Here is a 27,593-nt window from a genome sequence, read left to right on the forward strand (position 1 = left end):
ATCAGTTAAACTATATAGTGTAGCAACTTAAAGGCTACACATGACATTTCTCACTAGCGATGTAATAACAGCGCTGTTTATAGGCGCTGCAGCAGAAGAGTGTTTAGAGACGCACAGAGGTATGTTAGCTAATTCACACAAGCTCTCTCTCTCTCTCTCTCTCTTTCTCTCTGTGTGTCTCTGTCGCTCTCGCTCTCTTTCTAATAACTTCATTAATAACTGCATTAGAATGCTATCAACGGTTCAAGCATCCGTTACCAGCTTTAAAACGACGTTTTGGTACTAGCAAGAGAGGCATTGGATTAGATGCGGAAGAAATAGTCCTACCCACAATAGCGATTTAAGTACAAAAAACAGACAAATCCCTTTAAATAAATCATCGGATCGATGTCTTGAGGTGTGGTAACCGTAGTATAAGCTGAATAATTGACTCTGGGCGGTTAAATTATTAGACAGGCTGCTTGTGTTTTCGCGAGCATTGACAGCGCGTAAAAGGAAAGATGGCGAGGAGGTGCATTTTTGGTTGTGGCACTCACGAAACACTTTTCCCATTCCTTAAAATTCCCTCGTATGGTCCAGATGGCTCAAATTTTTACATTTCGAAGAAGGAGGGATAACAGAGAGGTCACGGATGTGCTCAAAGCACTTCACACGCAGAACAGAACATGAAATGGGGTTTGTGAGATATGTCATTAAACACCTACTTTTCTAGATCCAATCAGGTGCTAGTTGGAAAATAAAACCACACCCACTATTTTTCCTCATTTAGTATTCCATTTCTCTCTGAAAATACGTCACAACACTGGAGAAAGGTCGTTTGCAACTTCCGGTTCACGCAGACTTTAATACAAGCTCAATGTCCCTCCTGTCTGCCACTTAGTCTTGATAGGTTGGACATATACATGACAGGTTGGATATAGCATTAATTTGTAGTTAATATTGCTATAAAATAAAATTAGTTGGAAATATGATTGAGTTTACTGTAAAATGTTCTGTCAATGAGTAATAGTTAGTATAAGCATACAGTATTTTTAGGCTTCATGAACAAGCTGTGTATGCTGCATTGTAAAAATCTGCTGTATTTATAAAAAATAACTGTTTGCTACTTTGTTTTTATAATTGAATGAAATACTATCGTACTACTTCATATGATTGAGATGGTAATTAAACTATTTATTATTATTAGATTTATTTTGTCCCTAAGTTGAATAAATGTTTCATTTGTCATATTTTGTTATGCTTTGTGTGTTCCGCATCATGTGTCCACCCCATCATCTTGATATTTTAAATTAATATTTGGGGACATTGTAACTTTCAGAAAATAATTTGCATAATTATCTAAAACAAAATGTGCGGGAGTTCAACTAATATAAAGTACTTAAGTGACTACTATTTATGACATGACAAAGCAAATGGGAAAAGTATTCAGGGGGTTGAAAGGCAATCTATGGTGATACTGACCCATGCGGTTTAGTAAGAACAGATTATATATTTTTTTATATTGGCAGGCTGTTGATTCCAGAGTTTCTTTTTATATTGTGTACTTTGGCATCTATACTCAGTTGAAAACAGAAGTAGTGTAAACCATTTATTTTAGAAATTAAAATAATAATGACATTAGTAATTATTGTGTTGCATTTGTTTTGTTTTTACTACTTATTCTCAGTATTCTTGAATGCTTGTTCATTTTTTTTTTGCCACCAGCAAAGAACAAATATGTTTCTGTTTTCATCGTAGTTACAAAACATTGTGAGATTTAAACCTGAACTGGTTGGGTTGTGTTGAGGTGAATATTGATAATTATACTACGGGGTCGTTGAATGCTGATTGGCTGACAAATGTTCTGAGGCAAGTATAGGTCTCTGCAGGAAAGTAAAGGGAGTTACCAGATCATGGTGTTTTTAGACCATGATTCCTGATTGGCTGAGGTCATAGTGATGTAGGTTTAGGGGTGGGGTAGAAACACCCAGCAGTTTGAAAACACCCACAAGGTCATAAATGCCCACTTTTGCTCTGCAGAGACCTAAGTCTCTCTGAGGTGTGCAATTATTTTCTGGGAAACGCACGGCGAACGTAGTTCCTGGCAGCTTTCTTGACCGCATTACAGTTCCATATCACTTCGCATAGTTAACTGTAATTACGGTCACGCAGTTAGCACAAACAGGTGTTGTCAGCGATGCCCTGATGATTTTATCAGTTAAACTGTATAGTGTAGCAACTTAAAGGCTACACATGACATTTCTCACTAGCGATGTAATAACAGCGCTGTTTATAGGCGCTGCAGCAGAAGAGTGTTTAGAGACGCACAGAGGTATGTTAGCTAATTCACACAAGCTCTCTCTCTCTCTCTCTCTCTCTCTCTCTCTCTCTTTCTCTCTGTGTGTCTCTGTCGCTCTCGCTCTCTTTCTAATAACTTCATTAATAACTGCATTAGAATGCTATCAACGGTTCAAGCATCCGTTACCAGCTTTAAAACGACGTTTTGGTACTAGCAAGAGAGGCATTGGATTAGATGCGGAAGAAATAGTCCTACCCACAATAGCGATTTAAGTACAAAAAACAGACAAATCCCTTTAAATAAATCATCGGATCGATGTCTTGAGGTGTGGTAACCGTAGTATAAGCTGAATAATTGACTCTGGGCGGTTAAATTATTATAAAAATAATGCACACCTGAGGTGTGCTTCACCATCTCAGGTGTGCGTTATTTTTTATAATAATTAATTGGCCGTCGTCAATTATTCCTTACAAAAGTAAGGTCTAATCTGTAAAAATATTTTTTTTGCGTTCTCTCGCAAAACTTTTGCGTTCCCTCGGAAAACTTTTGCGTTCTCTTCCAAAGATATTTGTGTTCTCTCGCAAAGATATTTGCGTTCTCTCGCAAAACATTTGCCTTCTCGGAGGGATCGGACTGATGACAGTGCTGGACGAGAGAGGACCAGGCTTTATTTTGGGTTTTGGTTCTGTTTGTGTGTGACAGTCGTCCACGAGAAGGGGCTGTCATGCTCTTTTAGGTATATTGTATTATTAAAGTGTTGTTTGAATATTTCCCGGTTCCTGCCTCCTTCCTGCGACACAGTGCACGGATGACTAAATTCAATAAAGCATACAGACAAGCAGAATAGCCAAGAATATGAACGTAACCCGGTAAACTGCACTTAAAGCGTAGGCTATCCCTAGAAAGAAAACGCTTTATTAATGAACTAATTATTATAAGACAGTGGTATAAAAAGGCAGACTTCTGTATTAAACTGTTTCGCTATATGCATGTGTTGTGATGATTTGCAGCGCGTTTCATTATACGCACGTGTTGTGATGATTTGCAACACTTGCAGGGGCGTAGTTTATGGGGGGGATGGGGGGGGGGGGGGTAACCCCCCCAATATTCAAATCCATCAGTTACAACCCCCGCCAATATTTCAACATTAAAATCACAGTAGATCAAATGAAAAATATAATATGAAAAAATAGAATTCATTTATTTTGTAAAAATAATTTTGCTCCTAATCAAATATGAGTATGTCATAATAAATCAGACAAAAAATACTCCCCCTCCATTGAACCGATTGGTAACGCCCAACCAATGAGTCGCACTTTCACCAAAATAAGCGAGTGGAATGGGAGGAGTTTGGAAGGAGTTTGAATGGGAGAGCACACGGTTAATGTTAGCGCCAAAAATGAAGAGAAGCGCTGCACAGCGGACTATATTTAACTGCTGGTCAGAGAGGGATGCAAAAATAAATAAATAAATAAATAAAGCATGTACTGAGAATGAGGTATAAGAATATTGTGTAATAGTTAGTTCACACCACTCCATTGCAATGTATTTAGCTATAACTAACTATAAGTTACCAAAGCAGCTGCCTGTTTTGCTAATATATTTTTCAATAGTGTCTATAATTATCAACGACAAAAGTATTCCCATCGGTGTTTATTTTCTTACTAAATTAATCTGACTTTTGAACGAATTGGATGAATGAACGATAGAAGTGGCTAACTCATTAAAACAGTGAAACACTGGCGCCTACTGGCGGTTTCAATACTTAATTTCTTTCTTTTGATAATCTCTACTGTTAGAATTTTATGAATGATGATTATACACAAATTTCATAACGTTATGAAGTTTATAATCTCTTAACATGTTTTTATAACAGATTCGAGGTAAATATAGCTGCAGGGTAGAAAAGTCAGCAGAGGGAGAGGAGGAGCAGGTGATCAGGTAAAGAAGATGCCATTGATTAATCAATAAAATAAAATAGGAAACAGTATAGAAAAACAGCAGCTTTGTAAAATTAGGCTATACATTAATGCCTTTAATGTTTTAAAGATGTGTTTAATGTTTTAAAAATTAAAATGCATTAAGGTGGAATGTAAAAATCTTAAAATAAATGTCTAAATGTTGTCTCTTTCATATTTGTATGTTGAATTTGTAATCAGTTAAAGCATGTTGCCAGATAGATAGATAGATAGATAGATAGATAGATAGATAGATAGATAGATAGATAGATAGATAGATCGATAGATAGATAGATCGATAGAAAGAAAGAAATTATCCAATAACAATACACATAAAAAAAATTTTTTTTGAAAAAAAAAAAATAACGGGCAGCATACAACGTTCAACCCCCCCAATGTTCAAACCAAATCTACGCCCTTGAACACTTGTGTTGTCAAACTGATGAAGATGTTTTCTTCACTTGCTGATGTTTTTTCAATTTGCATCTGTTTTCTTAAGTTGCAGCGTATTGAGCTCTCTCGGCCACCATCAAAATTTGTGCGAGGAAACGCAAATAATTTTGCGAGAGAACACAAATATCTTCACGAGAGAACGCAAAAGTTTTGCGAGGGAACGCAAATATCTTTGCGAGGGAACGCAAATATCTTTGCGAAGGAATGAAAAAGTTTTGCGACAGAACGCAAAAAAAAAAAAAAATGTTTTTCCTCCCATCCCAAATTTTTTCACAATGACCTTTTAGGGGCTCTGTAGTATTTTAAGATGAATAGTGTTCTTAAAGATATTTTATTGTTGGATAATAACTGGTTGGTACTAAGGATTTTTAAATGATCTGATCTAGAGGATTTTTGGTAGAGACAATAATTATTAAAAGTGGAAGAACACCGTATTCTACAGTGTTACAATTGACTAAAACCGAAGAAATAGCACCTTCATTCTTTTGAATTATTTTACAAAAACAGTAAAGTAGTTAATTGATCAAACTGTTGAACACATAGATCAGTTTTTTTTTCATATAGAATGAGGCAACATGGACATACCTTTTTTACACTTGAAGTACAGAAAGACTAAAAGACATATCAAAGTGCACAATGCCACCGAACCAACAACTGACCACAGGACAGATGACTTAATCTGGTCAATGATTAATTCATTCCCTGGAAAATAAGACGCATATCATTAAGAGTACAGTTGTCAGTTTGTTGAGCTTGTTAGACTAGATTTATTAAACCAAAACTAGTTCTTTGATTTTGAGAGATGTTGATTTGTACTTTGAATGATTGTCTCTATGTGTTTGGTCAGATACCTTTATAAAAGCAGAGTTTTTTTATGTTTATTTTGTATTCATTCCAGCTGACAGGGTTGCTATGGTTACAGATGATGGATTCCTCACTGCAGTCCAGGATGAGAGTGTTGATCTGTGATGTCACTTCCTGTGGAGAGCATCTGTTGTTCTGATAGCTGGAGTTAATCGTGAGCTCATGAGCTCTGCATGTGAAGTTCACAGTACAGGAGTCACTGCTGGACCAGATTGAGTTCACAATCAGGACAGGAGCCTCCACAGCATCTGGCAGAAAATATAAATAAATAAAAATAAATAAATTTATGCAATTAGCTTTAAGCCAAAGCAATTTACAGTGCATTCAGGCTAACATTTTTTTTACCTAACGTGCTCTGTGGGAATTGAACCCACAGCCTTGTGCTGCTAACGCAATGCTCTACCAATTGAGCTACAGGAACACTAATATATATATATATATATTCCACAAAGATACATCAGATTAGTTGATCAACTGTTTAAAAAAAAACATCCTCAAACTTAAATCTATTCAGAGTTTCTGTTTGTTTTCATTTGTTTGTGCATTAAGAAGTTGCCTGTAGTCTTGGTGTTTGATTGATCAGCAGTGCTTTTGATTTTAATCTGATAGGGGCTAGACTAATACCAAAACTTTATTTTACCACGTTTAATTTATTTACATAATCTGTGTGTAAAGCATGATTGGAAAATTTGATTAATTTCACCACTTGTACTATATAACTGTCAGGCATCATACAACAGAATCTAGTAGTTAGTAATAGGGCCATCCTTTAAAATATTTTGGTTTGCAGTAACAGTAATTTAAAAAAAAATTATATATATATTTTTTAATCTATATATTTTTTTTTCAAGTTTCAATGTAAAAAAAAAGGAAATTTTGGTGATGGTGGTGACGTAGGTATGAATTTAAACAGATTTGCATATCGTGACGTCACTGACTGGGTCTTCAACCCGTGCCTTCGGCCGCATAATTGCAAACCTCATTTTGTTGCAGGCTATATAGACCATAAACAAATTAAAATCTTTGTCAAAAACATGTTTATTGCATGAATTTCAGGTGAGAAGAAAAAAATGAGGTACTGTTTTACTTGCATCCACCGCTAGGTATCAATGCAACCTACAAATGAGAGAATGCAAAAGCATTCGAGTTTTAGGTGTGCATCAAGGAAGCTGCCTTATGAGCCCCGGTACTTCACAGTCCGTGTTCTATTCCATCTCGACACGCGCACAGCCATGTCTACACTACTTTCAAAGGCGGACGAGCTCGACACGCAGTAGCTGCTGTCTCATCTTTCACCTTGTGTACACGCACCGTCCGCGCGGTCTCAAAAAATGCTGAAAAGGATGATGAAAAGGACATAATGCAGACAGCGTGAGGACAGCCGAAGTATACTTGATCTTTATCAGTGGCGTACGAGATGCGATGACGATGTATGTGGCATTGCATTATAAGGTTATGTTAGCCTATCCAGTTGAAGCCACTAAAAAAAAAAAAAGGAGACCATCAATGTGGAGAAGATCTTGTTTACATCAAAACTGAAACCAAGCCGTTCATAGAGAACGCATATTTCGCGCATTTCTATCTAGAGGGACACCATTGGACTCGCGCCTCGCACAAGAGAGCCGCATGTTTAGAAAGACATGTAAAATTAATCTATTTAATTTAATTTTCTAAAAATATCTCGAGACCTTATGTTGGGTTTTTGTTCCCCATTCCACTGCATCTCATGTTTTTAAATGAAAAAAAAGTATTCTGTGTGACTGGTTTTTCCGCCCTTTTATTTATTTAACAATGCATGCTACATGACGCTGTTTTGTTTATAGTTCTTTAAGCAACTTAATAATAATAAGTATAATAATTATTATTTTAAATTTTATGTTGTTTTTTCCACAGTCATGTATTCTAATGCTTTGAATAACCGTGCAGTAATATTTTGCTCTATGCGCTATCTTGAGGCCTCAGAAGAGAAGCAAAAAGCTTTTCTTCACCCTAACTGATATTATGCATTTAAAAAAATTCGAATTTAGTTTTTCAGCTATTTTGACAGCCCTAGGCGATTCTATCCCGAATCTGTATCTGTATGCATGAGACTGTCTGAATACCGGCAGAATTCAAATTTCTGTTGTAAAGAAAGAAACATTGTGCAGACCCAGCCGGCACATGACCGACCTTCAACGTTGAAATATGGTTGAAATAAGGTCAGTTGTGGTTTCAACTTTGAAACAACGTTGATTCAACGTTTAAAGCCGAAAGCACATGACCAACTTTCAACGTTGAAATATGGTTGAAATAAGGTCAGTTGTGGTTTCAACGTTGAAATAACGTTTAAAGATGAACAGTTGAAAAACTTCCAGCACATGACCAACTTTCAACGTTAAAATATGGTTGAAATAAGGTCAGTTGTTTTAATGAAACAACGTTAAAAATGTTTAATGCTAAATGGTTGAAAAAGTTAAAATTTTAAATTATTTATATTAAATTATTTAAGATTTTCATTATTTTAATAGCATTTTAAAATATTTTAGTCATGATACCTATCATAAAATCTAAAGGTATATGTTAAATATTATCATCATTAACAACAATAAAACTAAATACATTTCACTGCTTTATCACACTAAAATAACTCCTATTGGTAGTTTTGTTTTATTACTTTGATCATTATTGATTAATCTGGCTGTCATTCAGGAAACTGGACAATGAATCTACATGTGTTAACCTAACTGAGACTTGTTATAGCACTTATATATCATTGCTCTTTTTGTTGTTTTTGATTGCTTCTACTGTCCTCATCTGTAAGTCGCTTTGGATAAAAGCGTCTGCTAAATGAATAAATGTAAATGAATCGGTTCGTATGGAAGCATATGGGTAGCAATATTCAATTTGGGATGTAATATGCAAAATGACAATGCAATATGTAAAATGACAATGCATTTCCGTATTTACATTTTCCAATACATTTGTGCAACATTTGGTGCAAAATGAAAATTAAATTACATAATTTTCATTTGCTATTTCATACACCAGTTTTAATATGTAAAATGAATACTAATTGTAACGCTTTATAAGTTGAAAATTAAAATGAAAATGTATTACAGAAATTATTAGATATGCATAACATGTTCAAGCAAAAACTGTGGCAAAATGATCATTTAAAAGCAATTTTTCTTAAATGCATTAAGACTCACAGTCAAGACACTTACGATTGCATTTTCATTCAATGTCCCACAATGAATGTAGCAAAATTCAATGTGCACATTGAAAATGCATTCCGAGCCGATCATGTCTCCGCCCCCTCGCGCCATGTCAATCACTGCGTGAACAAGGCGGGGCTTGCAGAAGGTCAGAGACTCAAATCTCAAGAAGAGGATTCAAGTGAGAGAACATGGACAAGACAGATGGTCCGTGTACGTTTTGATCATTTCTGTTTATGGCTTCAATATTTCATTCGCACTTGTGAGCGGAGCTGAAACGCTGCTTTCATCTGATTGGTCGAATCGCTCCACCTTCAGCTCGGTCTTTTCATTCTTACAGACAGAATAAGAGTCAGTGCGAGTGCAGCACTGTAATGTCTGAAACCACCGCTCACTGTTAATTAGAATAATATTTGAATCAGATGTAGCTGGGCACATAATTCGTTAAATCAACGTCGCGATTTCAACGGAGAATCAACCTCAAAAGGTAATTCAACGTTGATTCAACCCTGGTAACGTACTCGGTTACTAACGTAACCTCGGTTCCCTGAGATGAGGGAACGAGTACTGCGTAAGCTAGCTTACGCTATGGGAAAAGGTCCCCTTTTCTCGAGAATATGAAGCCAAAAATTATCCTTAATTTTTAAATAATGTAAAACGCAGTGCTGCAGCACAGCAGACCCAAGCGAAGCGGCTCGCGCGCTTATTGGCTGTGCTGCGGCAACTGCAGCAACCTATGGTGAGGCGGCGGAGAGTAACGAACCAATGGGGGCGCTTCGCGCCCATTGGACGTCAGAGCGCGCCAAAATAGGCGTGGCTGGAACTATATAAGCCACCGCTTCACCATAGGGATCAGGTTTTAAATCGACTGAAGCGATCACCCGGTCCGAGCACATAGCACGGCAGGTTACGCAGTACTCGTTCCCTCATCTCAGGGAACCGAGGTTACGTTAGTAACCGAGTACGTTCCCTTTCGAGAGTACTCTCGTACTACGTAAGCTAGCTTACGCTATGGGAACACAATGTAAAACGCCGTGCGTGCTCGGGAACTTCGACCTGTCACAGCCCGAGGCGAGAGCTCGGGGCTTTATAGCAGGAGAAATCCCAGTCCCAACAGCCAACCTTAGTGAGCTTTATATAGGGAACGAAAAAAGGGGGACGTGATAAGGCTTAGCACGTCTATATAGAAAGTACCCTGGCCTGCAGGGCAGGGACTTGCAGATTATAGAATCTAATAAATGTGGACGGAGAGGCCCAGCCTGCCGCCGCACAGATATCATCCAGTGGTATCCCGCAGGACCACGCCCATGACGAGGCCATACCTCGGGTGGAATGGGCTCTGATGCCGAACGGGCAGTGAAGGCCCTTAGATTTGTAAGCCAGCGAGATAGTGTCTACTATCCATCGCGATAGGCTTTGCTTCGTGGTGGCGAGACCTCGGGTGCGCCCACCAAAGCATATGAAGAGCTGGTCCGACCTCCTGAATAAGGCGGAGCACGCAATATAGGTTTTAAGAGCCCTGACGGGGCAGATGAAGCTCGCGTTGCTTTCGTCGCTTTGCGAGGAAAGGGCTGACAGCGAGATGACCTGCGCTCTGAACGGTGTTGAGAGCACCTTGGGGACATAGCCGTGTCTTGGTCTGAGAATGACTCTGGAGTCATTAGGCCCAAACTCGAGACAGTCAGCGCTTACAGATAGCGCATGTAAATCCCCCACTCGCTTGACTGAGGCCAGAGCCAGTAGAAAAGCGGTTTTGAACGAAAGAAGCTTCATATCGACAGACTGAAGCGGTTCAAAAGGGGGGCCCTTTAAGGCCTCTAGGACCGTAGACAGGTCCCAGGAAGGGATTGAAGGGGGTCGGGGAGGGTTCGACGAGCTCCCTTAAGGAAACGAATGACCAGTTCGTCTTTTCCCAGTGATAGGCCGGCCACCGGAGCATGAGAAGCTGCAATGGCTGCCACATACACTTTGAGCGTAGACGGGGATCTGCCCGCATCTAAACGCTCCTGTAGGAAGGAGAGTATCTCCGTCACGTCACATAAGTGAGGGTCTAGGTTCCGTGTCCCGCACCAGGTGGAGAACACTGACCATTTCTGCGCGTATAGGCGCCTGGTTGAGGGCGCTCTGGCTTCCGTAATGGTCTTTAACACTCCCTCAGGGAGGTTCCCGGGTACCCGTTGAGGGGCCATACATGAAGGGCCCAAAGTTCGGGGTGGGGATGCCAGAACCAAGGTTGGGTCGTCCAGAGTGGGGCTACTAGCAGCATAGCACATCTGCTCTTCCTGACCCGATCGATGACCTGCGGTAGCATCGCGACCGGTGGGAAGGCATAAAGCGGGCGTCTGGGCCAATCGAGGGCCAGCGCGTCCCTGCTCTTTGAAAAATATATTGGGCAATGAGCGTTGTCTTCTGAGGCGAAGAGGTCGACCTCTGCCCTGCCGAAGATGCTCCACATCAACTGAACCGTCTGTGGGTGAAGAGACCACTCCCCAGGGGGAACATTCGCCCTGGAAAGCATGTCCGGGCCCCGGTTCAGGATGCCAGGTACATGCGCTGCCTTTAGCGAGCGCAGATTGTAATGTGCCCATGTCAGAAGACGCTCGGTCAGGGTGTGCAAGGTTTCTGACCTGACACCACCCTGGCGATTTATGTAGGCCACCACTGACATGCTGTCTGATCTGACCAGAACGTGGTGGCCCTTTAAAAATGGGAGGAAAGCTTTCAGGGATAGTTCGACCGCTATCATCTCCAGACAGTTTATGTGTAACAGTCGCTCCGGGCTCGACCAGAGGCCGGAGGCAGACCTGCCCTCGTACAGGGCGCCCCAACCGAGGTTGGATGCATCTGTCGAGACTACTTTCCATTTCGAGACAGCGCCCGTGCTTACGCCTAACTGATACCAGTTGGCTATTTTCCAAGGGGCCAGAGCTGTGATGCAGCCGTGGGTCACCCTGATGCGCGCGCGGCCGGAAATCCAGGCGCGCGCTGGAACACGGTCTCTCAGCCAGCGCTGTAGTGGGCGCATGCGCAGCAGGCCCAGTTTGAGAACCGCAGAGGCTGATGCCATCAGACCTAGCATTTCCTGAAATCGTTTGAGCGGGTAAAGAGACCCGGCTTTGAACGACACGGCTAAATGCTGAATAGTGAGAGCGCGCTGTGACGTCAGACGCGCTGTACATGTCACAGAGTCTATGTCTATCCCCAAAAAGGAAATCCTCTGGCTGGGAGACAGAGCGCTCTTGACAGCGTTGATCGTGAGACCCAGGCATTCTAAATGGCTGAGGATCCAGGATCTGTGGGTCGTCAGTAGTTCCTCGGAATGGGCTAAAACTAGCCAGTCGTCGAGGTAGTTCAATACTCGCACTCCCCGCATTCTCAGGGGTGCGAGAGCGGCATCCATGCACCGTGTAAACGTACGGGGCGCTACGGAGAGGCCGAATGGAAGAACCATGTACTGATAAGTCTGCCCCTCGAAGGCGAATCTCAAGAATGGCCTGTGATGGGGTGCTATTTGAATGTGAAAGTAAGCGTCTTTCAGATCCACTGAGAAAAACCAATCCCTCGGGCGAATTTGCGCGAGTATTTGTTTGGTAGTTAACATTTTGAACGATCGCGTCATAAGCGCTTTGTTCAAACGTCTGAGATCTAGGATGGGTCTGAGACCGCCATCCTTTTTTGGTACGAGGAAGTAGCGGCTGTAAAAGCCTGACTCGCGCTGCACAGGGGGGACAGTTTCTATCGCCCCTTTTGCAAGAAGGTTTATCAGTTCGGCGCGAAGGACGTGTGTCATTTCGCTTTTCACTTTCGTTTCGACCACGGCGCGAAAGCGCGGCGGTCTGCGAGCGAACTGGAGCGAGTAACCTCGTTTTATTATATTCAAAACCCAATTTGATATGCCGGGGATGGCCTGCCATGCAGCGGCTCGTGCGGCTATGGGTTGAATGTGCTTCGGGCACTGGCCGCCTGTTATGAGGGGACCAGTAGCTCGAGTATGCTGTGCTTGTGACACTGTGGTGACAGCGCTTATCTGTAGGGTTGCTGCGGCCGCTGCGGGACTTAACCACGGTCTTTTCAGCCCGAAGGTCAGGAGGGCTTCGGAGGCTCGGGGTTCAGCACAATCCTGGGCCGAGGTCCCCGTCTCTCTGGCGGTTTGCGGCTCGTAGAGCGAGAGCGGTGCTGGGTTTTGGTCGCTGGGCGAGACTGTAAGTCTGGCTGCGATGGCTTCGAGGTCTGAGGGGGCGGCGCATTTCTACGGCGTCCCGCAGCAGAGCTAGAGCGTTTCGGCAGGAAGTGTCTCATTGCCTGTGACGTTTTCTGAGCCTCAGTGAAGCGTTCAGCGAAACCCTTAACTGACTGGCCAAAGAGGCCGGAAGGCGAGATAGGAGAGTCGAGAAAGGCGGATTTGTCGGCGTCTTTCATCTCCGTGAGCGTGAGCCAGAGGTGTCGCTCTAAAACAGCGAGGCTTGCCATGCTTCGGCCGATCGCTTGTGCTGTGGTCTTTGTCGCACGCAGGGCTAGATCAGTAGCGCTGCGGAGATCTTTAAAGTCATAGGTATCTGGGGCAGACTCGTCCAGGTTACGGAGAAGTCTGGCCTGAAAAACCTGCAGCACAGCCATGGTGTGTAGAGCCGAAGCAGCTTGACCAGCGGAGGTGTAAGCTCGGCCAGCGAGAGCTGAGGTGGTGCGGCACGGCTTGGATGGATGCACAGGCTTCGACCGCCATCCAGCGGCTGAGGGCGGGCAGAGGTGTGCAGCAATAGCCTCCTCGAGAGGGGGGAGGCTCTCGTAACCGTGGTCTCGGGCGCCGTCGACAGAGGAGAGCGCTGACGAGACAGAAGTCTTCAAGCGTGCGGAGAATGGGGCTTTCCACGACTTCGTGAGTTCATTGTGAACTTCCGGGAAGAAGGGGGCGTTTCTTTGCGGAGGGGCCGAAGGGCGCCCCTGCAGGAACCATTCATCCAGCCTGCTTTTAGCGGGCTCGTCTGGAGGAGACCAGTCGAGCTGAAGGTCGCTGACAGCCCTTGTAAGCACGCGAGTAAGCTCCGCGTCGATATCGGCGCGTTGTCCGGTGCAGCTGGGTGCTGTAGAGGGGGGGGGGTCCGCAATGGAGCCCGACCATTCCTCACTACTGGACGCGGCGAGAGAAAGGCTGTTGTGTCTGTCCTCTTCCGCCTCAGGCGCTCCGAAGGAGAAGGGGGCGCTGGTGAGCAGGGACTGGCGCTGCTCGTCCACGAAGAGGACAGGCGAAGGAGAGAGAGCGGGCGAGGCACGCGGGGAGTGTTCCGGCGTGAGCTCGCGTGTAGCAGTATGCTCAGGCATTCTCTGATCGCGGCGTTTCTTACGCGGCACTTGAGAGAGAAGAGGCGGAGCGGGTTGAGCATCGTGGCTGGTTTGAGCTAATCGAGCCCGCAGGGTCGATATAGCCATGTCGTCGCACTCAGGGCAGCCGCCCTTGAAGAGTGCGCTCTCAGCATGCTCGTGGCCCAGGCAGGAGACACAGATGATGTGGCGGTCCTCGCTGGGCAGAGGGCCTCGGCAGGAAGCGCAGGCCCGAGGCATTTGAAACAACGCCTCGAATTCTGGAGGAAAAAAGTGTGATGCAGTGGCAAACACACTAGCTTTGAAAAGGATATAGTCACGCCGGATGGCGCAGCAGGAAGCGAGTGCTGAAGGCGGCGTCGAGATGAAGCACGAGCCGGCGTCCTCAGATCTGCGTTGCAGTGCTATCCCGCTGAGAGGCTTTTCGACGGCGTGTAGAGGCTTCTCCGGAGAAGACAGCGAAGTGCAGGTGAGATCGCTGAAGGAGATGAAATCTGATCCCTATGGTGAAGCGGTGGCTTATATAGTTCCAGCCACGCCTATTTTGGCGCGCTCTGACGTCCAATGGGCGCGAAGCGCCCCCATTGGTTCGTTACTCTCCGCCGCCTCACCGTAGGTTGCTGCAGTTGCCGCAGCACAGCCAATAAGCGCGCGAGCCGCTTCGCTTGGGTCTGCTGTGCTGCAGCACTGCGTTTTACATTATTTAAAAATTAAGGATAATTTTTGGCTTCATATTCTCGAGAAAAGGGGACTTTTTCCCATAGCGTAAGCTAGCTTACGCAGTACGAGAGTACTCTCGAAAGGGAACTGACGTTGTTTCAACGTTGAAATGCCGACGGGGAAGTATTATTTGTAGTTATGGTGTGGACGCAAAACTGGACACGCTTCCAAAAAATAACAAAAAACTTGGACTTAAAATCAATTTCCTATTTTCGTGTTTGAAACTTGTGTTGGTTGGTCCAATCGATTCGTGTAATAGATTTTCGAACATAAAGTGACAGTCGACACGGACACGGTTTTAGACTAGACGGGAGAAGGGTTGGGAAAAGATCTGGGCACAGTTTTTCTAGAACTTCGTGCCGAGTTAAAGCGGTGTCGAGCTGTTTTAGATGTATTATGGTGCCTGAACCCGACTTTGAACAGTGACCGCAAACATTTTGTTTACTGCAGCCGCAGCCATCATTACCAAGCGCGAACCATTGACTCTGACAGTGAGTGAGAGTATGAGACGAAGCGAATGCACAGGCCATAGTGTGACATCTGTTAACCAATAGTGTAAACAGATGACTTTACTTTTTTTTTTTTTAATTAAAGAAGATAGCCTTCGTTTGTATGTAGGCCTAGGAAATGTATATATTTACAATACTTAAATACAATGAATATTATTTTATTACTTTTGTATTAGTTGTTGGAAGAGTAAAAAAAAAAATTGGTCGGCCTTAACACAAATGTACAATTGGCAAGTCGGTCGGACTAACCCGGTCGGGTTACAGCAAACAAGAATATTTTTAAGGATGGCCTAAGGTTTAATGAAAAAAGCCAGTAGAACTAACAGAATTGGGCATCAAGCAGGTCCTGGGAAATGCGACAACTGCAGTGTAGACTCCAAGCAGGGCAGACGAGAAATGTGATGTGCGGGGATCATCCTCAAAAAACATAGGCAGACCACAGTTCAAGCAGACATATAAGCTGGATCTCGGTACAAACCAAGAGCGGGACCAGGACTGGACAGAACACTGGACAGAACAGAGACAGCAAACCAAACAATCTGACACATGACTGACACAGCTCTACATATAGGGCTAATAAATGAGACACACCTGCAACTGATCTGATTGCTCGTCAGCGCAGCTGGTGCTGACAGGCAATCAGATCAGTGCAGTACACACAAAATGAGCAAGCAAACCTGCGAACCTGCGAGTAAATACATCAACATAATTAAGTCTTATGAGCTGAACAAATAAAGCAAAATCACACTCGCCTATAACAGTTACTCTGTATGAGACCAAATCTTCGTTTATCCATCCACTTATTCTTGCTCTGTAGAGTCCACTGTCATTCTTCTGCATGTTCTTCAGTGTCAGAGAGAAGGTTACATCATTGAAAACCACTCTGTCGTTGTAGGAATCATGAGGTGTTAATCTTTTGGAATCACTGTTATATCTAACTATACTCTCTGATTTATTATTCATCCACAATAAAAGATCAAACTTTGGTAGTTGTTGTGTCTGTATATCCAGGTGAACAGAAGCTCCTGTCTTCAAAAACACAGAGATCTCAGCACTGAACCCTGAGGAGAGAGAAAGACTTGTTTTCTGAATGCAGCTGGTGAACTGAACACACAAGACCCACTGTACATTTTTTTTCTAAAATAGGAATGATCAAGAATATTAATGTTTGAGATTTTGATATTAATATTAATGCAGTTGTCATATTTAGAAAAAATAATATAATAAAATAACCCTGATTTGTGAAAAATGCCTGATATTTTTTTTAATTATATACACTATGCATCAGCTTTAATGCATTTATCAAATAACAAGCAGTCAAATGTCAAAAGTTTTGACAGTACTCAAAATGTAAAGAATACATTTTTTTTACATTTTCAAATACACATTTTAATGTCATAGAACTTTAAATAAACAAGTTTCTAAAATAAATCTGTTCTATTCTATAATTATTTGGATGTAGTTAAACACCCTCAGATGCAGCACAAAAAACATCTGGATCATGTTTGCATTTTGTCCAATAAGGAGCACAAACACAAATTACAGTAATTCAGGTAATTGCCTCTTTTAGTTTAAACAATAATCTTTAGTCCATTGTTGACTGTGTTTTGGTCCGCTCTATTGTTAGCTTTATAAAGCTGATCACCTAAGGTCAATTTCAGATCATATCAGATGTCCGTTTATTGGAAACTACAATCCACCGACATATGGTAAGTTGTAAAATTAGCTGTTAAAATAAAATGGTTCTACCGATTATAAAGGATTATGATAATATAAGTTAATGTTGTATTACTTATGATCAGACTCTTTTCACATTTTCTATTTACAAGATACACCACGATATGTCTCAGTAAACAGCTATGCTGTAAATACATGCTTTATGATATTACGTTAATGGTGAGTTTTGTGATCAGAACTGCCAAAAAGTTTGATTATGACTGTCACGCACTTACACAAAACTCACCACAGCTATGAATAATGATGACATTTATTATTCTGCTTGCAACGGAGGTGAAAATAAAAGCTATGAAAAACTACTGTCACATTAGGAAAAGTTCATCTCCATACTCTAACAAAATTACTAACAGATATTAGCACTGGCACTTTTATAAAGGGTTTAAACCAATGTTTTAGTAACTTAAAAAATTAACAATTTCAAAATAACTTAAAGGAGTGTGTATGAGTATGTTTCTTTCAGAACATTTTTACAAATTAAAAACTGATAATCATCAAAAACTGAGAGTAGAATAAATTATAGTGTAAAGTAGTATAGAGAGTACTCCAGTAAATGCTCAGTGAAATCTGAACCATGTTTTTGGCTTTCCACACTGTCACAATAACCATAAATAATCAATCATTTGTATAAAAAACACATTATTATTATTTTTTTTACCTGTTTCAGAGGTCAGAAGAAAAATAATTAATAAAAGTAGGTGATTCACTGACATTCTCCTAAATTAAAAAGATTAAAAACTTAAAAAGAAACAAAACTCAAAATGACTGCCACCACATTGGCTTCCTAGTAGATACGGAAGTTCAGTGTCACACTGATGGGAAAAAAAAAAAACAAGTTCCTGCTGAGCCTCAGAGTTTCTAACTTTTAATCAGAAATAAAACAAGAGCAATAAACATAAAATACAAAATAATGGGAACTCAAGTGTAACAAGAGAAGAAACACATTTCAGTAATCATCTCTCTATATCATTATTAATGTGCAGGTTTTTACATGTACTATACCACATCAATCGAAAAGTGTTCAACTTTTACACAACTTTTAAAGAAAGACAGTTTTGCAAACAACAACTTCACACTTCAACTTAACACCACATCCTTCCTTTCTCACAGCAAAAGCACAGGAATAATCCACTTCTGAATTCAGCAAAATACACTTTCTGTCACTTTTTACACACTGCACATTTTGACACTAATATCAAGGCACATACAGAACCACAAATGACAAAGGGCTACAAAGAGGAACCTCTGTTGCTTGGAAACAGTGAGATGTCACAAGAATCAAATTTAGCTAGCTCAGTCTGTGGCGGAAACATAAGCATTGAAAAAACAGAACCAAACTTTCCGGTGCTCAGTCGGTTGAGTTGAGCAGTGTGTGTGAGTTTACCACTTCACTAAAGAAACAAACGTTGATCAGAATGAATGAAGGATGAGGAATGGGAATATCCTTATAACCTTATTTAGATGAAAACAGAAACTACTCTCTAAACTAAGCACGTGGTATGTTATCACCATATACCAGCACTTAAACCTCACAAAATACACAGTGTCAGACCACATCTCATCTACAACTAAAGATGATCAATCTTTTCTCAGAACTTACTTCACTTTTAGGGGCTTTTTTTCAACTTTTAATTAGTGGTTGTTTTGGTGGCTGGGTGTCGGTCAGCTGCCGTCACATCCGCTAAGGTTTTCACAAGCACATGTGCCACAGCATTTTGTTTTATATTTTGAACAGTATATTTACATTAATGCATTTGGCAGATGCATTTGGCAGCTTACCTGCATTAAATGTACTGTATACATTTTATCACTTCATTCAGTCCCCTAAAATATAATTAAAAGTGTGGAAGTGCTATCTTTCTTTTAAATAAATGGCACTTTGATTTTCTGTTATATAATGCATTGAATGCACTTAAGACAAGGGCCAAATGGACCAAACCGGGCAAAACAGTGTCAGACCATAATCCCATAAACACGCTGAGGGGAGTGGAAAGTTCCAACCCGATCTCATGGAAATTCGTACATATTTTACGAGGTGGCTTATTCGTACGAATTCGTACTACCACACTCATACAAATTCATAAGATTTTTGCCAAATCGTAGGTATTTTATGAGTTGCACAATTCATATGAATTGGTAAGATTGACCTACACCTAACCCCCCCCAAACCTAACCGACACTGGGGTTTAGACAAATCGTATAAAATCGTACGAGTGAGGTGGTACAAATTTGTACGAATTAGCCACCTAGTAAAATAAGTATGAATTTGGTCGTGAGATAGTGTTGAAAGTTCTGCAGGTCCTGGTCATAAATTTAGATGAGGCAGAGATCTAGTGTCTCAGTGTAAGTCAGCCTGAAGGTGGTGATCTAATGTTGCTTGATGGGCTGTAACTACACAATTAGATGTTATTGTAGAATGCACACCTTAATATAATATTAATAATTTGAATATTGATTTAGAATGTTATGAGTTTAGAAAAATTCAGGAGAGCAAAAAAAAGCCTCTTAGATTCTCAGAATCAACTTATTTCTTGTAGAAACAGAAACAGACATCTAACAGCAAACTTTATCAACAGGCAAAAGAGATGCTTCTCACACTGGCAGTATGTATAGATCATCAGCTTTCCCTCAGTTCAGTGTTTACTTACTTTCTCTTAATCATTTTCTGTTTCCTCATCTGTGAGTGTATTTACAGCTCAGAGCAGATACAGTATGTACTTAGATTAACAGTGCAGTGTTCATTACATTACATTACATACATACATACATACATAACTGACGCTTTTATCCAAAGCTTACTTACAATTGCTATATATTTCAGAGGTTGCACGCCTCTGGAGCATCTAGGGGTTAAGTGTCTTGCTCAGGGACACATGGTGTCTCACAGTGGATTCGAACCTGGGTCTCTCACATCAAAGGCATGTGTCTTATCCACTGCACTTTCACTGGGTTGCTGTAGCTACACATGATGGAGTCACCACTGCAGATCAGTCTTAGAGTGTAGTGATCAGATGATGTTGTGGTCTTCTTGAGAACAGCTGCTTCTATGACGCTGATGGTAATGTTACTTCCATTACATGTAAAGATACAGGGTTTATGATGGACCAGTTTGAGTTTACAGTCAGGACAGGAGCTTCTACTTCATCTGAAACACACATGTATTACAACCCGAATTCCGGAAAAGTTGGGACGTTTTTTAAATTTTAATAAAATGAAAACTAAAGGAATTTCAAATCACATGAGCCAATATTTTATTCACAATAGAACATAGATAACGTAGCAAATGTTTAAACTGAGATATTTTACACTTTTATCCACTTAATTAGCTCATTTAAAATGTAATGCCTGCTACAGGTCTCAAAAAAAGTTGGCACGGGGGCAACAAATGGCTAAAAAAGCAAGCAGTTTTGAAAAGATTCAGCTGGGAGAACATCTAGTGATTAATTAAGTTAATTGATATCAGGTCTGTAACATGATTAGCTATAAAAGCTTTGTCTTAGAGAAGCAGAGTCTCTCAGAAGTAAAGATGGGCAGAGGCTCTCCAATCTGTGAAAGACTGCATAAAAAAATTGTGGAAAACTTTAAAAACAATGTTCCTCAACGTCAAATTGCAAAGGCTTTGCAAATCTCATCATCTACAGTGCATAACATCATCAAAAGATTCAGAGAAACTGGAGAAATCTCTGTGCGTAAGGGACAAGGCCGGAGACCTTTATTGGATGCCCGTGGTCTTCGGGCTCTCAGACGACACTGCATCACTCATCGGCATGATTGTGTCAATGACATTACTAAATGGGCCCAGGAATACTTTCAGAAACCACTGTCGGTAAACACAATCCGCCGTGCCATCAGCAGATGCCAACTAAAGCTCTATCATGCAAAAAGGAAGCCATATGTGAACATGGTCCAGAAGCGCCGTCGTGTCCTGTGGGCCAAGGCTCATTTAAAATGGACTATTTCAAAGTGGAATAGTGTTTTATGGTCAGACGAGTCCAAATTTGACATTCTTGTTGGAAATCACGGACGCCGTGTCCTCCGGGCTAAAGAGGAGGGAGACCTTCCAGCATGTTATCAGCGTTCAGTTCAAAAGCCAGCATCTCTGATGGTATGGGGGTGCATAAGTGCATACGGTATGGGTAGCTTGCATGTTTTGGAAGGCTCTGTGAATGCTGAAAGGTATATAAAGGTTTTAGAGCAACATATGCTTCCCTCCAAACAACGTCTATTTCAGGGAAGGCCTTGTTTATTTCAGCGGGACAATGCAAAACCACATACTGCAGCTATAACAACAGCATGGCTTCGTCGTAGAAGAGTCCGGGTGCTAACCTGGCCTGCCTGCAGTCCAGATCTTTCACCTATAGAGAACATTTGGCGCATCATTAAACGAAAAATACATCAAAGACGACCACGAACTCTTCAGCAGCTGGAAATCTATATAAGGCAAGAATGGGACCAAATTCCAACAGCAAAACTCCAGCAACTCATAGCCTCAATGCCCAGACGTCTTCAAACTGTTTTGAAAAGAAAAGGAGATGCTACACCATGGTAAACATGCCCCGTCCCAACTATTTTGAGACCTGTAGCAGAAATCAAAATTGAAATGAGCTCATTTTGTGCATAAAATTGTAAACTTTCTCAGTTTAAACATTTGCTATGTTATCTATGTTCTATTGTGAATAAAATATTGGCTCATGTGATTTGAAAGTCTTTTAGTTTTCATTTTATTAAAATTTAAAAAACGTCCCAACTTTTCCGGAATTCGGGTTGTAAAACATTTAAGGTCAAATACACAGATTGAGTAAACTAAACATTAAGAATTAAAAATTAAATTTCAAAGAGAATGATTCTGTCCATGTAACAATGGAGGAAGTTAAATATGTGACTTCAGCTTCATAAACACGGATGAATCTCTATATAATTTCCCCTTAGCTTTAGTGCCAGTTCAAATGAAAAATCATAACTGCACTGTAAAAAATGAATCATGGCTCTTGTAATTTTCATAAAAAAAATTAAAGTGATAATTAAAAATAATGTCTGGATTTCATTAAAGAAATTGTTTTTGAGTGAAGGGAAGCATCTATTAATGTTTAATGTTCAGTTATGTTTGACATTTGTAAGAGTTTCTGTTACATTGAAGTTACCATTTCACAGTGCAATCGTTACCACTGTGCAGAAGAGTAGAGCTTGTGGTTATGGATACTACTCCTAAGGCATTAAGCCTTGGTTATTGAGCAGTAGCTTTGCTAGTGCTAGTGCAGCACTTTCCAGTATTTCTCAAGTATTTTCCTACTTGAGCTGTTTGGCTGTATACAGTCTTGTAAATGCATAAAATAACAAAATACAAACAGACCTCAGTCAAAATCACAGACTTATGAGAATAAACATTTTGAGCACATTTCCCTTTTTATATTAAATTCACTGTGTCATAGATTCATTAATTTAGGAGATTTCAAATTATTTATTCAGGCAGATTACATTAAAAAATCCATCTTGAAAAACTACTCAAAAATATTATGTGTAATATTGTTACCTTATTTTTTAAGTAAATAGCTTATTAGATTTTTTACAGTGTGTGAGAGCTTTAGTGTTCATTCAAGCCTAAATATTTTCGCATTTCACAAAACAGTTGGACCCATTAGATGACAGTCTGATAGCTGCTGTGAAATGGCAGACATATCAGTGAGGTGCTATGATGCTATTTTGGGCATTGGTTTGCACTGTTGTCTAAAACATGGCTGCTTACAGATATCTGACTTCCTGATTTCAGTTCCTGACACTGGTCCAACAAAAGATGTTAAACCTCTTTCAGTTTGTACATTAAGTCATGATTTATGACTGGTCATATTACATTTATTTGTTCCCTTGTTTTAATTAAATCAAAACAAGGGAACAAATTAGCATTATAAAAGCCAGGGAACAAATTAGTGCGTACAAATTCTTAATCTGTGGCCAAGATTATCTAAAATGAAGGAAATTAGTTTCAAAAACAAGGGAACAAATTCTTACTTTGTGGGAATTGATTCTTAATTTGTGTATAAATGTATTATTGTCTGCGTGATGTATGGGTCTCTCAGCTTCATCAGTTTTCTCAGGTAAAGATATCTCCAAGACTAAGCCAAGAATCAACAAAAGCATAATTGAAACACGATTTTAAATAAATAAATAAATAAATGGACGAGAAACATATGGTCGGAAATAAGATTAAATGTCGCCATCTAGTGGTTTTCAGTCAAAATGCACTGAAAGGACTTGTAATTTGGCAAATCTACAAGTAATACTTGACGTATAAGTCATGTTTATTCTGGATATGTTTGAATTCAAATGTCTACTTCCTAAATATAATACGAGAGGTGAGGTCATTATTATACCTACAGTGTTTGCTCATTTTCATGTGGAGCCGACCGGGGTTAGTTGTCACAATCTTTTTCACTTCCATTAATATTGCTCACTTTTATTTCTTTAGATGGTATATGTTCTGTGAAACAATATCAATTTCAGAATTCACACAAAAAAGTTCAAAATACACACAAAAATATTAAGACAGCTTGGTTGTGGAAGTTTGAAATGAATATATTAAACCAATGCTAGAGAAGACAACAACTTACTGAAAAGTAGAACTGCATACCCTTTTTTAACCATTTAAAGCTATGACAGAGAATATTAAGAGTCTGTAACATGATCAAAACTACTGCAAAGAAAACTACAAACATGACAGGAAACAAGAACAGAATGGGGCAAAATACAATTTAAAAGTCACTGTAAAGAAAAGCAGTAAAGTAAACCACAAGAAATATAAAACATGCGGCATGTGACAAAGGAAGCCATTTTGAGATCAAGTCTCATAACAACTTCCCCATGACACATAGCCAGTTTCATTTTAAGTGTCATCGGCTGAAATGGCGAATAGTTTCTCATTTGGTTGTTTGTACACCTCTGAATAAACAGTATGGTCTGTTTCAGGGGGGATTGTAGGTTTTTTGTGTTGTCCTAATGTCCAGTAGACTGTGATGGGTCGATCATTTCCCGTTTTCTCTCGTGTCTGGTCTTCAGCCTAATGAAATGCATCAAGGAAGTGTTTTTTTAATCCCTTACTGAGAAAAAAAATTAATGAATTAATTAAAATAAAATATGTATAAATATATATATATATATATATATATATATATATATATATATATATAGTTGTAAATATAGTTGTAAATATAGATTATTGGAGTACATTTTACAAAAAATAAATAAATGTTGTTTTTCATGCATAATTGAGTGTGTAACTTGCCGTTCCTTTTTAATTGAGAAAGAACACTTGAATCAAGCAAGAAAACAAAAGTACAAAAACACTGCACAGTTACCCAGGTAGATCAACAGTTTCATCCACAGATGTAACGCACAACAAATATATAATAATACTGTATGTCCTGGGACATAACAAATCTAAAAAAAAAAAAATCTAAATATCTACAACACTTTTTAGGTGTCTATAGTTTCATCCTTTAACATTGACACAACCTGTGCATTGTGCCAAAGGTTTTTTGAAGTGAAAAAAAATCTTTCTTTAGATTAACAAGTAGTTCATCATACTGAGAAAAGTATGTCCTTTTATTTAAATGATGTGTTTATGTTTGATATACTGTTAAAGATAACATGAAGATATACGTTTGAACAGTTTGGGAATCGCTGATTTATGGAAGCTTTGTGTTACTGAAACCAAAACATTAATACATACAAATAACCAATCATTACAGAAATAGATGTACATGTTATATCCTCCCATATTATTATGAATTATATTGAACATGATTAATAAGAACTACACTGCATGAGAACACATGGTGTCTGCGAGCTTAGTGATGAACAGTAGTTTGAAGCTTACCTCGACTTGAGCATAGACTGTATTACCTTCTACTACCTCCTCCTGAGCACCTGTGAGATTTACAATGTACAGCAACATATCAGCATCAAGACATATCAAATAATATATATATATATATATATATATATATATATATATATATATATATATATATATATATATATATATATATATTCGTTTATTTATCTTATATTGGCTGTTAATTCCAAACTGCTCTAAACTGAATTCTTTTAATATTATGTTGTGAAACTTCTGCATCTAGGGCTTTCCTCGTGTTCTCAGTTGAATACAGCAGGTGTAGTGTAAAGCATTTCATAAATTAAGACAATATTCTACAGTATTAAAATTTACTAAAAGAGAGAAAAAAATACAATAAATCTGTTTTCATCTTTCTTTTTTATTTCTTTACAAAAGCAGTAAAGTACTTAATTTATTAAACTGATGAACACAGAGATCATTTTTTTCATAGAGAATGAGGCAACATGGACATACCTTTTTTATACTTGAAGTACAGAAAGACTAAAAGACATATCAAAATGCACAATGCCACCGAACAGACAACTGGCCACAGGAGAGAAGACACAGTCTGGTCATTGTTTAATTCATTCTCTGGAAAATAAGACACAATAAGAGTACAGTTGTCAGTTTAGTTGAGCTTGTTAGACTAAATTTATTCAACCAAAGTGAGATATTTTGAGAGATGTTGATTTGCACTCTGAATGATTGAGTGTCTCTGTGTTTGGTCAGATACCTTTATAAATGCAGAGTTCTTTGATGTTTATTTTGTCTTCATTCCAGCTGACAGGGTTGCTATGGTTACAGATGATGGATTCCTCACTGCAGTCCAGGATGAGAGTGTTGATCTGTGATGTCACTTCCTGTGGAGAGCATCTGTTGTTCTGATAGCTGGAGTTAATCATGAGCTCATGAGCTCTGCATGTGAAGTTCACAGTACAGGAGTCACTGCTGGACCAGTTTGAGTTCACAGTCAGGACAGGAGCCTCCAAAGAGTCTGAAACACACATTTAAACCAAGATCCCAATCGCATCTAAGCACAACACAAATTATTAATGTTTTTTTGCAGTAGCAGATGCTGAATTAAAGACAATGTGCCAAAAGCTGGTCTTAATGTGCACATATGTAAAACTGTTAAACTGTTCATAAACTGCACTTATGAATTATCTTTTATGCAGGAAAACATATAATCACACAAAGAAATGAGACTCACCTATAACAGATACTCTGTATGAGACCAAATCTATGTTTATTGATCCACTTATTCTTGCTCTGTAGAGTCCACTGTCGTTCTTCTGCATGTTCTTCAGAGTCAGAGAGAAGGTTACATCATTGAAAACCACTCTGTCCTTGTAGGAATCATGAGGTGTTACTCTTTTGGTATCACTGATATATCTAACTATACCCTCTGATTTATTATTCATCCAGGCTAAAAGATCAAACTCTGGTAGTTGTTGTGTCTGTATATCCAGGTGAACAGAAGTTCCTGTCTGAACAAACACAGAGATCTCAGCACCGAACCCTGAGGAGAGAGAAAGAAGCCCATTTTTCAAAATGTGTACCGGTACTACAGGAGTTTTATGCTGTTCACTCTTTGTGAAAAGTTTGTATGCAGGTATGTAGTATTTTAATGTATAAAAATACTACATGCATACACACATTTTACAACGATAGAATAGCATATTAAAAATGTAATACAGCAATAATGCCCATATCTGGAGCTTTGTCTCTGCTTACACATATAAAAAATAGGTAGGAGAGATTCTGCTTCAAACTTAGACCTTGTACTCTGTTTGTTTCACATTTTTTTTGTTATTAAATTTAAATTACATTTACATTTAGTCATTTAGCAGACGCTTTATTCCAAAGCGACTAACAAATGAGGACAATGGAAGCAATCAAAAACAACAAAAGAGCAATGATATTTAAGTTCTATAACAAGTATCAGTTAGCTTAAACACAGTACACGTAGCATGGACTTTTAAATAATATAATAAATAAAAAGTAAACAGATAGAATAGAAAAAAATATAGCAAGCTAGTGTTAGAGGTCTTTTTTATAATTGTATAATAAATAAAAAGAAAATAGATAGAATACAAAAAGATTAGAAAGGTAGTCATTTTTTATAGCAGATTTATTGCAGACTGCATTACGAAAGTAAATAATATATGGTTGTTTTGATACGTTTCTGCTACCATACTGTACATATTATATATTACATATTTTAATTAATGTTTTACCTGTTTTGAAGGATAGAAGAAAAAGAAGGAATCTGAGTATGTGATTTAATGCCATTGTAACGAATTTAAAACTTTAAATCACTGCTGTTGCAATGACTTCCTTGTAGATACTGAAGTTCACTCAAAGAAACAGAATTCCTGAAACTACATACAGCAGCAAATTCTGTAACTGACGTCAAGATGCATGTAAGCCAAAAAGAGGAAACTGAGAAAACTGCACATTTGTTTGGAAACGGTTAGGAGTCTCAAGAAATAGTTTTAGCTCAGCTTGTATGGAATTACATTTGGTTCAATAAAAATGAACATAACTTTATACAACTGAACATAACTTTTTCAGAAACTATGCTATTACAAAAGAAGAAAAATACAATGAAAATGAAAAAAATTAACACAGTTGCACAAATGTTACAGGCTCTTCAAAAATGCTTCATTCTTTGTT

General features: G+C 39.4%; 1 protein-coding gene across 2 annotated transcripts in view; it reads right to left on the minus strand.

The window, feature by feature from the left end:
- LOC132096092 (SLAM family member 5-like) overlaps nucleotides 1–27,388 on the minus strand; it is a 34,399-nt gene extending 7,011 nt beyond the window's left edge. Inside the window, exons 1-6 of one of the 2 annotated variants that reach the window (XM_059501240.1) lie at nucleotides 27,155–27,356; nucleotides 26,128–26,436; nucleotides 25,651–25,911; nucleotides 25,392–25,508; nucleotides 24,900–24,949; nucleotides 23,314–24,080 (exon numbers count right to left, since the gene is read on the minus strand). In XM_059501240.1, the coding sequence (XP_059357223.1) occupies nucleotides 23,907–24,080; nucleotides 24,900–24,949; nucleotides 25,392–25,508; nucleotides 25,651–25,911; nucleotides 26,128–26,436; nucleotides 27,155–27,209 (966 nt within the window). In that variant the 5' untranslated portion in view covers nucleotides 27,210–27,356 and the 3' untranslated portion in view covers nucleotides 23,314–23,906. Of the gene's footprint in view, nucleotides 1–23,313; nucleotides 24,081–24,899; nucleotides 24,950–25,391; nucleotides 25,509–25,650; nucleotides 25,912–26,127; nucleotides 26,437–27,154 lie in introns of those variants that run through there. The other variant, XM_059501239.1, reaches the window with a different exon arrangement.
- Between the last annotated feature and the right edge of the window lie 205 nt (nucleotides 27,389–27,593).

This window comes from Carassius carassius, chromosome 20 (genome assembly GCF_963082965.1).
Source record: "Carassius carassius chromosome 20, fCarCar2.1, whole genome shotgun sequence".
Taxonomy (NCBI): domain Eukaryota; kingdom Metazoa; phylum Chordata; class Actinopteri; order Cypriniformes; family Cyprinidae; genus Carassius; species Carassius carassius.